This window comes from Lissotriton vulgaris, chromosome 2_1, assembly GCF_964263255.1.
Source record: "Lissotriton vulgaris chromosome 2_1, aLisVul1.2, whole genome shotgun sequence".
NCBI lineage: Eukaryota > Metazoa > Chordata > Amphibia > Caudata > Salamandridae > Lissotriton > Lissotriton vulgaris.
In genome coordinates, this window is record NC_141687.1 from 1553353359 (window position 1) to 1553371835 (window position 18477).

The 18477-nt window shown below is 42.1% G+C and overlaps 1 protein-coding gene across 1 annotated transcript in view; it reads left to right on the forward strand.

Moving 5' to 3' along the window:
* The window catches only part of ZNF148 (zinc finger protein 148), a 205229-nt gene that overhangs the window by 52195 nt on the left and 134557 nt on the right, over nucleotides 1-18477 (forward strand). Inside the window, exon 3 of the mRNA XM_086957436.1 lies at nucleotides 12556-12684. Within this exon, the coding sequence (XP_086813562.1) occupies nucleotides 12556-12684 (129 nt within the window). The remainder of the gene's footprint in view (nucleotides 1-12555; nucleotides 12685-18477) is intronic.

Sequence of the window (18477 nt, forward strand, 5' to 3'; positions counted from 1 at the left end):
ATCGCCATCATCTGGCGAGCAGCTGACCAACCTTGAAAGAACATTGTAGAGTCTTAAAATGCACTCTTTTAAAATAGCTAAACTCAAACTGCCGCCACAGTTTCCCCTAGGCTTCAGCACCGATTTTACAATTTGAAGGAGGTGGAAATGCGTCCCCAACATCCCCCACCCTCATCTCCTGTAGCAAAATACAACTATGTTACAGAGTGGTAGCCAATAATACAGGTTAAAATTAGGACGAGCCCACCCACCTCTCTACCGTGGCCACATAAGAAATTTCAGGGCTCTTCTAAGTTTCACATAGACCTAAAGAAACAAGAGATAATATCCTCTAATTTCTTAAGCCGCTGACTCTTGATTTCTAACGGTGTAGCTCTGAAAAGATAAAGAATCTTCAGGAACATAGTAATTTTCATAATATTGCATCTCAACACGATGGATAAATGCAGATTATTTAACCTGCTCAGATCCTTTTTGACCTTCCCAACAAGGGGGTCGAAATTATCCTTCACTATTTCATCAATATCAGACAAGATACTAAATCATAAATATACTATGCATTTTACAACCCAAACATCCGACATGGAGATATTATCATTACTCACAATTATTATCTTATCATGATTTAATAAATATCCTGACATGTTCCCAAATCTGGCATCCTCCTCCTCCTCTACCATTTTAAGCGCCACTATTGGGTCAGGGGTCACTATTGCTATATTGTCAGAGTATTCCATGGCCTTTATATTCCATTCCTGAAACTGCATCAGAAGAATTGCATTGTCCCCCTCTAAATCCCGAAAGACTGATAGATCTCCTGCCACTGGATTATTATACAACGCCTTAGCGGCCATACAATATCCTGGTCTGATGCCTACTCTCTGCATTGCTACCCTCAAATCTTGCCAGGAGACCTTATTGAAGGCTTTCTCTGCGTCTAGCAGAATCAAAACCATAGGGTCCCCTGCCACATGGGCAGCATCAAAAAGAGTTATTACCCACCGGGTGAGGTCTGTTGTCCCCCTCCCGGTAAAAAAACCTGTGTTGTCTTTCTGAAACCACCTTCACTATTACTTGAGACAGACCAGTTTCCAAGATTTTTTAGTAGATCTTTGGTACCAGACTTTTTCCCCGATGGAAGACAAGCAAAAGCCAACAAAATTTCCTACCACATTCGGGGCCCCTCTAGAGTTCCCTGCTCTACTTCACCTGATTTGTCATGGGGAATTGTATTCAAATATCAAAGTATATCAGATTCATCTTTCTTGGCACTATCCATATAAAGATCTTGATTGTACCTTTGAAATGCTGCCCTAATACTAGCGGGATCCGACCATCCCTAGCATTGGCTCTCTTATCTCCTGTACCTCTCTTTTTACGGTTTTTATTCTTGTTCTTGTTAGCTGCATTCATATGCTTTTTCCTTCCAAACAATAAGTATATCCCTAACTTTTTTACAGCTATCAACGATTGCAGCTTTTGCAATGGCTACCCCTAATTGTACTTCCTCTACCTCAACTCCCTGCCAAGTAACCATAACTAATTTCTCTCCCTCCAAAGCTAAAACTGCCTACAGATCGCTCATCTTTGCTTCTCTTTCTTCCCTCCATTCAGCATAGATTGCAGTCTCCCCACGTATCCCTGCCTCCCGTGAGTACCAAACTGCCCCTAATGTGTTGCCCCCTACATTTTCTTTTAAAAAGGTTGGTATCCACTTATTCATATGCACACGATACTCTTCATTAACTAAGAAAGCACTTTCAAATCTCCACTCGGCTCTTTTTCTGTCTAATCCTCCACTCAGACATTACCTGTGGAAATGTCCAACCAGGCATGATATTAATGAGGAACTGAATAATAAGTAAACCTGTGTTCAGTAGGTCTCCTGACCTGCCACTAAATCTGGGCGGTAAACTCCACTCGCGGAGTTCAGAGTTTTTGTCACTTTGGACTCCGCTTTGAGGGCGGCGTTTGATAAAAACTCTGTCTACGCAGCGTAGCAGAGTTTACCTTCACCCACCATTACTGTCTGCAAAGAGTAGTCAGGAAAAAAATCATAAAATTGACTTGGGTTTTGCTGAACTTCTGAATAGATCATCTACAGGAAAACAAAATCAGCTTGTTAATTGTTGTTTTTTTCCGGGTTCGATCTTCTGTCAAGAAATACAGCGTTTCACTGTATGCTATGGCCGCATGTAAAGAGGTCTGTGAATCTTAAAAGAAGAGTTGTAATCCAATCCTTTAGATGATAGAAAAACTTGTAACTGAACAAAGTGACCTAGTCTCCTGAACCCAGGACAATTTTGCGAGCCAATGCACCTGGCTGTGTTGTCACCCCTGGGGCCGGGTTCAGACTTCAGATACTCCCAGGCCGAAGTCGTGTCACGACGTTGGGAGGGTGGATGGGGCCTGCTGTGTGCAGGGGTGGTTAGGTTGGATGAGTGAAGGGCAGGGGCCTCCAGCTGTGGCGGAAGATGGCAGCGCTAATTGAACGCTGCGTGTCAAGCCTCGATCTAGACAACTATCACCATGGCGATGCTTGTCTAGATTGAGGCTTGACACGCTGCGTAATCACTTCCTCTTAGAGTGCTCCGAACGTGAGTGGGCAGAGTTAACCACCCCAGTGGCGCCAACTGGCTACGCTTGCTGACAGACGCAGCAGCAGCAGATAAGACGAAGCACCAATAGGAAATCCTTCATTAGTGAAACATTGTCCCATCTCCACCCCCAGGCACTGTTCCGCTAACATGGGGCCGAGAGCTGATGCATGAACACACTGAAGGAGACTTTATAGGCTGTCTGCGGAGTAAGATTTCAACCTTTTGGTTAAAAAAACGTGGCGATTGGAACCATGGTGTAATATTCTCCATTCCTTTTCAATAATCAATAGTGTTCCTCTTCTAAAGATTGAGTTATCTGCTTGAAAGTCATGCGCTGGGTAAGATTTCAAGCATGTTTAGTAGTGGGTGTCGTAGAGTGGAGAAACTCTGCCAGTTTGCGAAATTCCATGGAATTCCACTGCTTTTATGCAACTCCACGGAATTTTGCACAGTGCAACTCCGCGAGCTTCGCCTACCCTTGCCTGCCACACATCCATGAGGCAGTGATTTTGACAATCCCCCCCTCAAAGGCTGAAGCACTTTAGGTTTCCTCCCAGTATATACGTAATGGCCCTCCCAAGACCAATTCCCAGGCAGGTTAATGTTCAGACCCCCTCACAGAATAATCAGTAAAGGCCACAGTGCCAACTACTTAGAGAGCCAGTCGAATAACCTAGGTTTGTCTGCAATATGCCCATAAATAGAGCATATAGTAAACCTTTTCATAGCAGATTAGAATTCTGCAATAACCTACCTACCATTATTGTCTACCTGTACTTGTTTAAATTGAGTACATGAGTGGCGAGCTAAAATTGCCTCCCCAATAACCTTAAACCTCCGGGAATAAAGCAACTGTCGTCGTGACCCTTCAATGTGAGTCACTTGAAGGCATGTTATACCAGCATGCAAAATGTGAAGCACCAATGCAACTCTGTCTTTTTCCACCATCAATAAAACCACAAATATTAATCATTGCGATTCTTAGCTTACACATAACCAACTTTAAACAAACCCAACAGGGTACACTCTTTCTTCATGAATCTCACAGACACATGACAGGGAGGCCCTACAAATGACCGCCTTGTCCCCTTTAGATCAAATCTCATCTGCTTTTGTCCACCTTTATGTGAAGCAACTCTCCCCCCCCCCCCCCTCCCCCCCCAATAAAATGAGCAGCCAGGCCCCATGCCCGATTGATGACACCAAAGAGACACCCCTGCCTCCGGCCCCCTCCAGCTCCAATCACCAAATGCAAACCTCTTTATACAAGAGAAAACAAACATTAATACAACTTTTGCCCAATACACAGACATCTAAACCCCACCACCTCCTATTAAAACAACCTTGTTATTCAGCCAACCCCAAGGAGAGAAGGAGAACAAGGGTATGACTAAAGCCTTGTGTACCCTACAACTCTATTAACCAGAGGTAGTGCCGGGCCCTCCCACAAGCTCTTTTAAATATTCCTGGGCTTGTAAGCAAGAAGTAAAACTTCAAGTACGCCCATTAAATACAATTTTTAACCTTGCAGGACTTTGCAAATATACTTCAGCACCAATGTGCAAAATGCGGCCTAGCAAAAAAGGTTACTCTCTCATGCTCTCTTTTTGCATTGGGACAGGCCAAATCAGAGATTACTTATCATAACAAAAAGTTCCCAAAATATACAAGAATAGCACGGAGCCTGCCTTGTACATTAGACTGGTGTTTCTGCATCATTAGAGGAAATTGATGAGCATGTTGCATCTCCACCTCCCAATTCCAATTTCTCTGTTCTGGAAATGCTCTTTTCAAGAGAGTCACCATAAAAGCTCTCGTATCCTTCCCATCCACCCTTTCCTGAATCCCCAAGAATCTTAAATTGTGCCTGAGTTGTCTATTTTCTTGATGTTCTATCTTCCATAACACATCCAACATCATTGCTTCTTGTGATGACTTACGAGTTTTTAATGCATTAATCTCAGTCTCCAGAATCTGTCAGTCCCTACACCATTGTGATCCTTTCTGCGATGTCTGAGCAGGTTTTGTTTTCCTTTCTTACTTCTCCCTGCAGTTTTTTTGTAGCCAGACAAGTATGCCAGCTTTCACTCCAGGATTCTTCCTGCAGTTGCTTAATGGAATGAAAAATGACTGCTAGTGTCTCCTTTACTGTGCCAAACTGCCTGGTTGCAGACTCCGAGGCTTTATCACCCACATTTTGCTCCTTTTCCGTTTTTTCCTCTGTATATACCTGCTGGGTAGTAGCGTAACCCCATCTCAGTTTCTCCATGAAGTTCCATCACTGCTCCCGTCCATGCCCTCGCTAGAGTTCTTCTTTCTTTTCTTATTTTTACTGACAATCTGCTTTGGGCTAAAGTCAGCTACCTCGTCCGGCACACTACTAATACAAGGGTCAGAGGCTAGATCATCTAAAGATGATGGTGAAGTGCAGCAGAGGTTAGATATATCCGAATCGTCCGTCAATGAAAAAAATTATCTTCTACCTCAGGGGATGCAACTAAGTCATTTGTCCCATTACTCCCCCTTTTGGCCCGGACTATAGCCATCGGACAACCCAGATCGTTTGAAACCTAGTTACTTCTATTACTCTTTAGTTCCTTATTCCCTATGAGGGAAGGGGTCGCTTCCTCTGCTGATTCCACTGCCGAAGCCACATACTGTGTTTTGTTAAAGGTACCAGTCTGTGCCCCTCCTGCGAGCATATAGTTTTCTGGAGCGTTAATATTCTCACTCAGAACTGCCTCCATTCCTTCCCCAATCGCTACAACTAGGAACAGCACCAGCTCTTTACCTCTGATATGGTCTGTTTCTCTCCGTCCTCCCATTATTGCAGGCTCCATTCTAGCCGAGCTCACTGCCGCACCCTCAGTCTTTGACCCTCTTGTACTGGTAGTGGAAAACGAATTTGTGATCAGAGGCTTGGAAAGCCCTGGATCACAGTGTAGTGAGCCCCTGACTGGCCGTTGTAATGTTTTCTTTGGAGCTTGCCTCCTGAACTCAGCTTTAGCCTTAATGATTGTCTTGTCCCCTCACCCTCCTGCTCCTTACCAGGTTAGCGACGTGTAGAAATCGGAGTAGGGCGGTAGTCAGGTTTGCAGTCGCAGATCTTTTAAATCCCTGGCCTGGCATCTTACATGACCAGCATATCACCAGTGTTGGCAAGAAAAGCCTAGCAAGCCGGGCAAAGCTCTGCACCACTTTGATCACCGCAGTGAGCACAGAATCGTTCAGCACACTCCGGCTACTGTGTCTTTGAGCGCGTTTCCTTTGTCATCGTCCTACATCCAATGCTGGCTCTACCGAACATACTCTGACGAAACCCCAATCAGAACGGGCTAGAGAGGCGAAAGGGGAGTGCCAGGAGACGGGGTGTGTCACTCGGGCGCCATCTTGCTCCGCTGATGTGCTGCCTTCTACACAAATCAAGCCTTATACTGCAGCACAAATGCCCTATTTCTGGTTCAAGAAGTTGACTCTGCATTTGTTTCACTAGGGATCCTTAAAGACTTATGTTGTGTTATAAGAGCGGAAGCCTACTGCGGGGGAAAAATAATCTGATATTTTGTCACAACCAGTGGTTATCACTGTTTTTAGATTTTGTCGCCACTTCGTGGGCCCATATCCCACGAGAGAGTGGGTCATCTTTTGGAAAAGGACTCTAACCCAAATCATCATTGTGGAATGCTTCATCATGGAGTCCTGGTCCAGAATGTAAATACATCCGGATGGGCACACCCTTTGCTCAGGGAGCTCTTGACATGTTTTTTTACCCAGGGATTGTACATAAAAAAAAGGTTAAAATTGACTCTAGGAATGCCCTATCACTTGTTTCTTTTTAATTTTAACCCCTTCCATGCTCATGACGGAACGGTTCCGTCATGAGCGTCGGTTGAGCTGTGCTCATGACGGAACCGTTCCGTCATGAGCCGATAGGCTCATTAGAACCTTCAGCACAGCGCGAAAATTCGCGCAGCGCTGAAGGGGTTTAGGTCCATCTACAATGTTAAACCATAATAGGACTCCTTGAGTCTCTTCGTGCTCCTGCATCTTTAGGTTTACAAGTTGTGGCCCATCATTTCTACCTGTATGGGTCATACAGCATTCTTCCGGATCAAGCCGATGCCTATGGTTGTGAAAACATCTATTTGTGGTTATTTCTTATTCATTGATTCCTTTTTTCATGCATACAAACATTCATGCAAATATAGAAAACACACTAAAATTCCCATGTCAGTCACTGTGATATAGAAAACAAATGCAACATTATGATAAATGCATATGAATTTCCATGTAGTTGCTTCACTGTGATCACTCTGATTCATTGCAAAAGCACATTCAGTGTGCATTGTCAAACACTCTTGACAATACTTGTTATCATTATTGCAATCTGTCTCAGTCATCCTAAAAAAGGCAGACCAGACGGATCTTTTGTTCTCCAATCTACAAATACATTGTGCATTGTAAAGAACTCATACATGCTTGTATTAGTGGTTCATGAAAATGCACTCAGTGTTGCTAATGTCTTGTGAATCATTGTCACTTATATCTCATTAGTTTGGCCCAACCTACTATTATGTGGTCATTCTCTGTCCCAATAGTGGTCTATGTTGGATGGTCCTTGTAGTTACACACTGTAAATTTAGCAATCATTGCGATGTTATGATATTGTCTTCAGCAGTTAAGGAAGGGGAATGGTAATGTGTTTTAAGTTTAAAGAATGTTTTTTACATTCGAGTTCAAGTATCATTTAAAATATCAAAAGATTGATATGTTCTATTTTTAGAGGGTGGAGCAGTTAGCCCTGTCACATTCTGTGAGTATTGCATGATGGAACATCTCCAGTTTACCTTTAACGTTTAGGATCTTCACACATTCTATACTCAAAAAATAGTGAACCAGGACTTCAGCAGCACATCACAAATGGAGCTGGAAAACTCGGCAGCTATGCAAGAAGTACCTCGCACATCAGAAAGAAAGTTGAAAATGAACCTGGAAGCTGCTGAGATACACAACCCTTCCTCCCACTTTTTGGAGAAAAAAACAGCAGTGCAGCTCCGATTGGCTAAGCATGGGTTACACATGACCTGCCTCAAGCCTTTGCCTTTGTTCAAAGGTGCTCCACCTACTCTACACTGCTCAATTTCCATTCTGGGAATGGTGTCAGTGTATTAACAGTCAAAACGACTACATTTGAAAAGCAAGTAGATCATAAACAAATCAAGCACAAAGAATCAGGCTGTGAAAACACACTGCCCATCACAATCCCTAGTGAGTTAATAATAATATCCGCCCCTCACTTGAGACCTAGAGCTGCATTCCGCCCTGAAAGCCATGCCCCTAGATATTATACGCATGAGTTGGAAACACATGCTGCTCCTCCTGGCCACTAAAAACGACCTGATAGTCTAGTAGGCATTCTGCCCCCTCCTACTTCTGACTCCAAAAGGGGCTGAACTACCTGAAAGAAATGGCTTGTCTTTTCCTGGGGAGGTGGGGGTGAGAAACCAAAAGAAACATATTTCCCTTGCCAGGGGGCCACTCTCCCCACAAACACAGATATCCCTATTGTTCTAGTGGGGTTACGTGGGGGTAGATCAGCCTAAAAAAACCAATGATCTGCCTCTAGATTAGATACCAAAACAAATGTATGCCCCTTGGGGAGTGCAACCTTAACTAAAGGGCTACTTCCGCCACAAACAAAAATAGAGTTGTGGTCCAATGGGACATTCCTACTGAGGAATCGTGGTCCCACCTATGATCCCATAGCAGGAATGCTCAAAAGAGACACTGGGGAATGAGAAGCGTCTACTTTCCCCCCAGTGTGTCTCTTCTCTTGTGGTCTCACGACCTAGCAAATTTTACTAGATTTAAATCCTACTTGGAGATTCGAAATTGCTTCCAGCTCTTCTCCGACCAGTTTTGTGAAGTCGGTGCTCTGTACTCGCACTGACATCAAGACCTTGCCAAGGGAGGGGGTGGCAGCTGAAACCCTTCTGATGTCATTCCCATGAGGGGGTGGGGCACTGAGAGTGGAGCACCAGTGCTTTCCCTAAGGTGGAGTGCTAGGACGTGCTAAACTCGTGGTTAGCACCTGAAAAGCGGTGCTAAGGACTTGACAAGCACATGCTTAACACACAAGAGGTAACACGTTTGACTTGGTTGTTGAAAGAGAAAAAAAATATGGATTATTCCATCAGATGTTTTATTAGAGAAAAACTGTAACTAGCATGTGAAAGAAGGAATATGGGTTCATTTGATTGCCAATATAAAAGGAGATTTACACTTGCTTTATAAATGCTTCTAATTCTACATAGATAAAAAAGCCATACTGCGATCTTTTCAATAAGACCTTGTAAAATGAAGAATACGAAGTAAGTTCAAAGATCCCTGCTTTGATGGTGCAGAAAAAATGCAGATTAATTTGGGCAGAAATGTACATTAAATGTGGAAAGTAAACCTCATGAACTCTTGCTGATTTGTGAGAACGTAGAGCCATAATGACTGAATCAATACATTAAAACTGCTAAAAGGGTTCGGCACTTGAATGGGTAAGTTTCACATGCCTTCTGTGTGCACAACTGGGCAACCAGGCTTCCTCTATGAATGGTATGGAGAATCCATGAAAAAAAGGTATGCTAGAGTTCGGCTACAGTTGGGGCATTGCTTCCTTGACAGTTGAAATGTTCTACCAACTTTGAAAATGGCTGAATATCCAGTGCAATTTACTTTTTAAAAGCAGGCTGCTGATACCGAAGAAAATATGTGATTTTCTCTTTCACCTCCATTAAAGATTTGAATGAAAAGCATATTTGAAAATGTCTGTTTTGTGCAACACTGAGTTTTTCTATTGAACTGTCTGCATCTTGATGAGATGAAAGCTTCAATAGGAAAACTACCAAAATGAAATGTAGCAGTTTTTGTTTTCGTCTGTGATAATTTAAGTTAAAGAACCACAAAAACCAAAGATGACAGAATTGTCCTGGTATCAAAATTCTCCACAGCAAGCTCTACATACAGAAAAATCATCATGCGACATTGGACAATCCTTTCTTCTGAAACAGAGTTCAACAACATCTTCAGTCAACCACCCATCTTTGCATACACAAGAAGCAACAACATAGAAATACTATAAAAAAAATCCCACCAAAGAAAAAACAAGAGGAACTCTTCCATGTTTGAATTGCAACAGCTGCAATAATGTTATTAAAGGTAATTCTATTACACACCGGATGAGAGGCCAAACCATCAAACTTCATGTAAATGCCACATGCGATTCAGACAATCTAATATACCTTCTAAAATGTCCTTGTGCGAAAATTTACATCGGAAAAACAGAAAGAAAAATAAAAACGTGTCTGAATGAACATAAATCAAATATACGCACAAAAAATATGAAATCTAACATTGCGGCACATTTTCTAGAACAACACCACAACATCGCACAGTTGAAATTCCTGGTTCTTGAAATCATTGAAAAATGTGAGGGAAGAGACAATAACAGAACTTTACTCCAACGTGAAATAGCTTGGATATACTGTTTACAATCAATAAAGCCCTTCGGGCTAAATGACCGGACAGAGTTTAGTTGTTTTATTTAACCACATGTATTTTATTTAACCACATGTATGGTATTCTGACTAATTATGTCTTTGCTGCCTACTGCTTTATTGCAGTCTATAACTGTTTATATTAGCATTATTTATTCTACACTATACGTTTTAGGTATGTTAGGTTGAGTTGTTTTGCATAGCAGGTTCATAGTATACACACCCACACCCAATATGACACCTGGGAACCATAGTCCGTCTATTATTTCTATTTTTGAGATTCGAACCGCTGATCACGTGACCGCATCACATGAGTTATACTTACACTTCCGGCATCACCAACACCCGTACCGCGATTCCCGCTGGAGACTGATTTTTTGATACGCTGTCGAAACACGAAGCATTTTTGCCAAGTAAGTCATATCATGTTGACTATTACAACTCTGAGTGTAACCCCGCATTGAGGGTACACCTGTATTTATACCAGTTCATTATTATTTCCACTCAGGACTCATCAACCCATCACGTTTGAGCTTGAGTAAGTCTATGTGTACTTTATCGCTATCACGCCGGCCTCACTTTTTACGCGATACACTTTTTTTAACCCCTTCCATGCTCATGACGGAACGGTTCCGTCACGAGCGTCGGTTGAGCTGTGCTCATGACGGAACCGTTCCGTCATGAGCCGATAGGCTCATTAGAACCTTTAGCACAGCGCGAAAATTCACGCCGCGCTGAAGGGGTTAAAGCATGCTACCCACACATCACACGTTGCACACAATGCATGTACAGTTGATAAACTAACCGCTATGTATAAATGTTAGACTGTATACCTTTAAGTGACATGTTACATGGGATATTTTGTTTATTTCTGTTTGTAGTGCTCCCGGATAAAGGGCTAGTCGGCCCGAAATGCATTGGAGCGTTTAAAAAGAATTTGTGAACATAAACATGGAAGAATATATTTAAACAAGGATAGAATGGATATGAAATGAATATCTATCAAATATAAATGAAATAAAGAAACATCAAACATCAACTATTAACGGAGTCTATCTGTTAGAACCGATGGTGTGCCCAAAAGCAGGGATGCGCTTACTGTGACCGTGCACACAACTTTTCAGTTTACGAGTCAACAGAGTAGGACGGCTCTGTCACCTGTCGGAGCCCCCAAACATACATAAACATTCTGCACTCAAACTCGTACAAGGAAGAACACGTACTTTCGAGGCTGTGCAACTTTCCCATCACCACTATAATTTAAGTTAAGTAATAGGTGGATTGTGAAAATGTGAAACACTACACAAAATATCAGAGGAAGCAGGAGCAAGAAGGTTGTTGTAAAGTAGTCATACAGATCAAAATAAAGCAGGTCAGTTTTTAGCTAGTTCTGTTTTGATTCTGGTGTGATTTGTGGAAAATCTAAATGCTGAATAACCATTTCTTCACCATTTGCATCAATTGTGGTTTAGCATGCCAGATCATAGGGCTGCAACTGGCGTAATACATTAGATCTTTCACCTTACTGACTGTATTTTATTAAATTAGTAACAAAGACAACAAGGTTAATATCATCAATAGAGGACAAGAAAACATTGCCAAAAGTGCTCACAGTTGGGCTGTGCTTAATAACTATGAAGTCCTCAAACCCAACCCTACCTTATGGCACATACAAAGAATGCCACCAAGTAAATGTTCTTAAGACTTCGGCTGGGAGTTGGCCTGATTAACCCATTTCTACCGCCTTGGGAAAGAAAGGGAGGCGAACAGTCTTGTCGTCTGTGCACCTGCGGCACAGAGAATCTTATCCATATTATATGTATTTGCAAGAACTTAAAGGACATACAGATCTCCTTGTTGAAACCATTCTTTAATCTGCACAGCGTCAGGTCTTGCAGGCAGGCGGTGATGCTGTGCTTTAATCCAACTTTAGTACAGCTCAATTGCCGTCGTGTAAAATTCTTCGAACTAACAGAAAAAAGGCTGAAAAATGCATCCTCAGTTGTCATTGACTAGATCCGCTCAACAGCCCTGGCTCTTCAAGATCTTGCCTAGTAAAGGTATCTCATGGCTTCCTAAATTGGTACTGCAAATTGCAAGCATGGCCATCAGACAGCTGTCTCATGCCGCACAGATGCTTCTCATCAGTTCAAAGTGATATATTTTATCAAACTGACTTTTCAGTGACTGAGTATTAATTGCACAATTGATTTTTTTTAATATAGTTATTTTAGTCTTGTAAACTCCTCATTTATTGTAACCTTGATTTTATTGTTATGTGCTATATGCAAGGTTTTAATTAATCAAACATAATAAATTTACTTACTTACTGACTGTATTTTAGTAATTATGAAATTGCACAAAAAAAATGGTTTGAACATTTTTTAAATTGTCATTTGTCGCCCTAGATACGCGTTAAACAAGAGTTTAAGTTCTCGGAAGATGCTGAACAACAGGAAGCCGAGAGAAATCAAATGCTGCTTGAACCAGTTGATTTGCAGAAAAAGAAGAAACGGAAACAACGTTCACCTGCTAAGGTAATTGTGGCAGGCATACAAAAATAGTTTTTAAATGGAATCTTGTCTTTACTTAAGAAAACTTTGGCTTCTGTGTGCTTTCTTGTCTTTTGATAGACTATACTATATTTAGTTATATTTTAATAGAAGAGTTTTCATCGGTTTTCTTCTTATGTTTCCCAGATTTACACATGTGGTAGTTATTAAGTACCTATTTATGCTATTGAAAATCATTTGAAGTTTACCATGAATGATTCTTTCTAAGACCTTACATACTAGTCACAAGATGTTTGTGTTTCTTATGAATAGCTCAAGTAAAAAGAAATGTCCTCACATCAGACCATTTGTCACAAAAAACGATTGGAGGCCACACATGCTTCTCTACTAAATTCAGTTGCACAGATTGTTGAAGGAAAAGCAAGATATATTTGTTGAAAGCAGCCACTGGAAAACGGGCCTTGGATTATGTACTGCTAGTTGAATGTACTATATTCCTACTGCAGAACATGAAGTTTTGTCTTTTTCCTTCCCCCCCCTTACTGTTTATGCCTTGAATCCAAGCCATCATGCATGGATTCAAGGACCAACAATTTAAAAAGGTTCTGATGTCTTCTCTCAAATTCCCCCATGTTAGACTTTTGAGAAGGGCTATTGATCAGCTTGATTAAAAGTGGAAATTCACATTAACATCATTCTTTACACATCAAAATAGTAACGTTATCCTGATTTTAACCTTATTTGGTGAAACCTAATCAGTACCCCAATAGTGGCTAAACCAATATCTCCAAACCAAGCTACGGTGACAGAAAATCTTTAGTGATTCACATATTCCGTCCTCTGTTTTCTTGACTTCCTTTGTAATGAGCAAAAGTCCATTCCCCTTTAAATATAGGGAGTGGATCACTGATCATTGTTTTCTTTTCTAGCCTGGTCTACTCCAAGAAAGCTCCCAATACCATGAGGCTTATATGAATCCAGCGCAATTAAACATTTACAAATACTTTACTTTTCAACAAGGTTATAGAAGATTCGTAACAATTGTCAGACTCAAGATTCCCTAGTAGGACTGAAGTTTTCCTTGAGATGTGTATTAGTGCCTGATTACTAGTCAATAGTTGCGCACACACATTGTTTAGTATAACACGTGGTTCTGTACCAAGCACCCCAAAGGTATGCATATGGGGAATATGTCCCTGATAAAAGGGTGACAAAAGAAACTGGACTTCTTCATGGACAGGGGCCTGATTTTAGCTGTTTTGAAAATGATGGCGGCGAGACCAACTCAGCAACTCGCACTGCAGTTCTCCTCAGTCTGTTGACCTTGTCTGATCATAATGGTAATCCGTGTTCACACACTGCATATTTTTGCTTTGCCAGTATACCACACATTCTAAAATTATATATTTTACTGATCTAGTTACTACTTCAATGGGATCGATCTGTATCATAATTACAATTCAATAAGTCTTTTTTATTGGTTTTTTTATGTGTGCACTGCACACAAGTGGGTATCTGAGAGCTTTACAAGCTCAGTTTTTACACAGCTAAAAGATGGGAACAATTAATTTGTTCATGAAACAGCAGCAGTTAGATTGCTGGGCATGTGAAATACTTGAAAGGTGTCTGAGTATGGGTTTGCATATATTTGAAAAATGTGTAAAATGTAGAAGCTATGTTGCTGGTATTGTAAGTATTCAGAGTACCAGACGTAAGGGGAAAGTTTCCATAGAATATTCATGCAAAGCTTGTTTGTTGTGAGAAACCTCTGTCTCTGTGTAAAAGAGTATTTTGCTTCTGCTGCTTCTTGTTTTGCAGAAAATTTGGAGATCTCAGTTAGTCCAGTATTGAACTTTCATAGATTCTAATGCTTGAATCATTCCCCGTAGTAGAGCTGGGAGTCCCCAATACCATATAATAGTAGTAGAATAATAACTATAAAGCAAGAAGGCTGTAGCCCTTTTACTTTTTAGTCCATTATCGTCACTTTAAAAAGAGTTCAAACTTCTCTTCCAGCCAAACTTCTCTTCCAGCCAATCAGGCTCCAACACCCTTTAGAACACTACTGAGATAAGCTCCAGTACCTCATATTTTCTACTGCACTTCATGCTAGGCAGTCTTCTCTAATCTGCTCAGTTTTCTTTTCAGATACTAGGCCTCAATCTTTATTTCTTGATTACTGCAAAGGTTTTCATCTTTATTTTTCTCAGATAAAACCCCATGTCTGACAAAGAGAAGAAAAGTCTCTTTAGATCCTGTAATTCTTGTGTCACATAAAGATTACATTCTGATGACCCTCACCAGTATTATATTTACTGTTTGTATCTAGATCACCCCACAAAATACTATAAGGTATGTTGTACCTTTTCTTCGAAAACTTTAAAGGACAGAGAGGGCAGGCTGCAGATATGGCTCCAGAAGCTCAAAACAAGAAATGAGCTCATCTCAGATTCAGTCAGTGAGAACCACCTATTCTCCTTTTGGGGGGTCCCACAAAAGAGCGAGAGCTCCATCTTCTCGATCCTTCTCGGAGCAGCCTAAGGAAGTCCACCCACGGGACATATAAAGGCTGCAGACCCACCAAATCATTCAGAGATCCAAGTCTCTTTCTAAAGACAAAAAGAAGCTCATAGCCCCTCTAAAAAGGCTAAAAATGCATCTTCAGAGCTGCCTACACCACCTCCTAGTCTCTTGTGAGTTTAAGAAGCCCCCCTCAACTTCTCACTCCGGCAGATTGTCGACTGCCAAGGTAACGAATCGGTCTCTACACTGTCTACATTATCCTCCATCTCAACCATGGCATTGTTGTCAATAGCCTCCGCCAGTAGACCATCATCGTTGAGCATCACCTCTTCGTTGACAGCGCCAACGAGGTCGCCTCCGTCGACAATCATCTCGGGGCTGACGATGGCTCCACCGACAAAGGCTCCGCCTATGATGGCTCCTCTGCCCACGCCTCCACCGAAGGCGGCTCCGCCAATTGCTAAATCTTTGATGCCGTTGACAGCCTTGTTGAAGACCTCATCAACTAAGGTAAAAAGACAGGAAAATAGAAATTCACCACTGGTAACCCCACAGCACACCTCTCCTAGAGAAGTGACACTTCTTTTACCTACTCAACTTTTGGAACAGGAAGGGGATTCTGGTGATGATGGTCCCTTTGGCGTGGCAAGCAGTCCCTCCCAGGTACAGGTCAAGTGTCAGAAGGAGGGAAGATGAATAATATGATCTGGACTATGTTTGACAGTATTATGCCACTCAGGGACAACCATTTCACAAGGACATAGTCTGTATGCCCAGTTCTTTGATTTCCGACTTGCAATCTATGCTATCGGATTGCAGGAAAAGGTTTCAACCTCCTACATTAACAGCTATCCATCCATCTGCACCTACCAGGTCACCTTAACCAAAACAATCTTCGCCTTTACAAAGACTTACATCTTTGCCTCTTCCAGGATCCAGTACACCAGCTACTACCCTACCTCACTGCCCAGATACCTCCTATGCAAGAACAAGAGGATGGTGAACTTGAAGAGCCCAATTCAGAATGGGATGACTATATAATCCCAACCCCATCATCGCCTTCTCTTTTGGTGGCAGTCACTTCCAGAAGATATTGGAAGCTTTCACAATTTACTTGATAGATCAGCCAAAAGATTTTAGCTTTCCATGCCATCCAAACAAAAAGAATGTTTTTATATGACTTCAAGGAACCTTTTCCAAAAGAGTGTACACTCTATGCCTATGGTGGACTACGTCTGGGAAGAACGTCTACAAGTGATGAGAAACCCGGCTACAGGCACAGCAGATCTTGTGCATCGTGGTAAAAAAATACAAGGTCCTGGAGGATGCACCCGCCTGTCTGACTGGACATCCCAAGCCAGATTCAGTGATCACACAGGCAGCTCAAAGGCAATCAAAAACCTCTCCACAGCTGATTTCTGCTCATCCTGACAAGGAGGGGAGATGTTTAGACAACATCTTGAAAAGGTTTCCATCCATGTCAGGCTTAACAGTGAGAGCGGCTAATTCCCTGGCTGTATTGGGCAGATATGATAGAATGTTATGGGCGGACATCGCACCATACAAAGACCAGCTTCCTGAAGAGGCCAAACTAAAAGCAAAAAAAGGTTTTTTTACGGAGGGACAAAGGGGGTCAGCAGAAATTGATTGCACCATGGATATTACCACCACTACATTTCGCCAACTTGCAGGTTCAGCAATACTCCGAAGACCAGGCTGGCTTAAGGGTGCTTCCTTTCGTCCTGAAGTACAGAATAAGATCTTAGACCTCCCCAATGATGGGCAAGATTCATTTGGCAAAGATTTGGATGAGACCCTGCAAACCATAAAAAATTATACAGACACTGAAAAGTCATTCGGAACACTGTCATTCTTGAAAACTTCCTTTAGTGGACACAGAGGTGGGGGTATGCCTGCATATAGTGGAGGAAATGAACAACAAAGGGATCCTCCTACTCCTCGGCCTACCACAAATATCGTCTGCAGTTCACCCAAAGGCAACCACCCTCAAGTGGCGTATAGCACCTCTTCCCAGAAGAAGAGCTGCCGGCCAAGGAAGAGAAGCTAATTGCTACCAATAACTGGTCCCAGGCTCCAGCTGCCCGGATCCTGTCCTCTCGCAGACTAGGGGGCACGATATCCAAATTCCTATTTCGTTAAAGGGGCATAACATCCGATCACTGGGTCCTAGACCTTGTACAATTCGGCCACACCCTAGAATTCGTCCAGATTCCTTCTCATTAACCCTCCGTGCCCAGGCATATACAGCAACTGAAATTAGAAGTCAGAAACATGTTGCTAAAAGGGGCAATAAAGAAAGTCCCTCTATCGCAACAAGTAACAGAATTTTATTTCCGTTTCTTCCGAATTCGCAAGAAATGTCCTCGACCTCCGAGATCTAAGCATCTATCTAAAAAGCAATCATTTTTCACAATTACTTTACAGGATATTCTCCTACATCTCAACACCGAGATTTAATGTCAACCCTCGATCTCCAAGATGCGTTTTTTCATATCCCAATCCATCCTTCCCACAGGAAATTCCTCCGGTTCTTGGTAGCCGGCAGCCACTACCAATTTCGTGTCTTACCCTTTGGTCTAAAATCAGCCCCCAGAATTTTCACAAAGTGTCAAAAACCAGTAGAGCAATCTTAAGAAGACAAACACCAAATCTTTACTTATTTGGACTACTGGCTAATCAAGGCAAATTCCTGACCGGATGTGCTGAGATCTACAAAAGATTGTATAACCTTCCTCCAGGAGCTGGGTCTAATTGGAAAAAATCAAGTCCACAAGCCTTTTATGCCAACAGAGTCATGGCACTTGCCAGGATCTAATTACTGTTCCCTGCATATCCAGTCAGCCCGCACCATATTTCCGCATATTTACTTTACTCTCAGTGAGGCTTCGAGGATGTTCGATCCACATGCCGGTGTACCTGCTGAATGCCATATTTGTTGAAAATATGAGTTTTATCACTCCTCGCGCACCTACCTAAAATATCCTAAACAGAGCTCAGCCACCACCCTATTTGGGTGAAAGAGGAACAAGGTGGAATAAAGTGGAGCAAGAAAAAAAATTATTAAGTAAATAAACAAAGCACCCGCAGTGAAAGAGAAAGAAAATTGTCCTTATTCACAACTAAGAGAGCAAAATACGAACATTGAACTCTACGCAGCTGCAAAGCTCCCATCGCCCTCACAAGACCGCTAAACGACAGAAGGCTAAGATGTTGTACCCTCTACCGGGAAGGCGGGGGAGTCGGATATCTCCCCGAATCAAGGGAACTCGACCT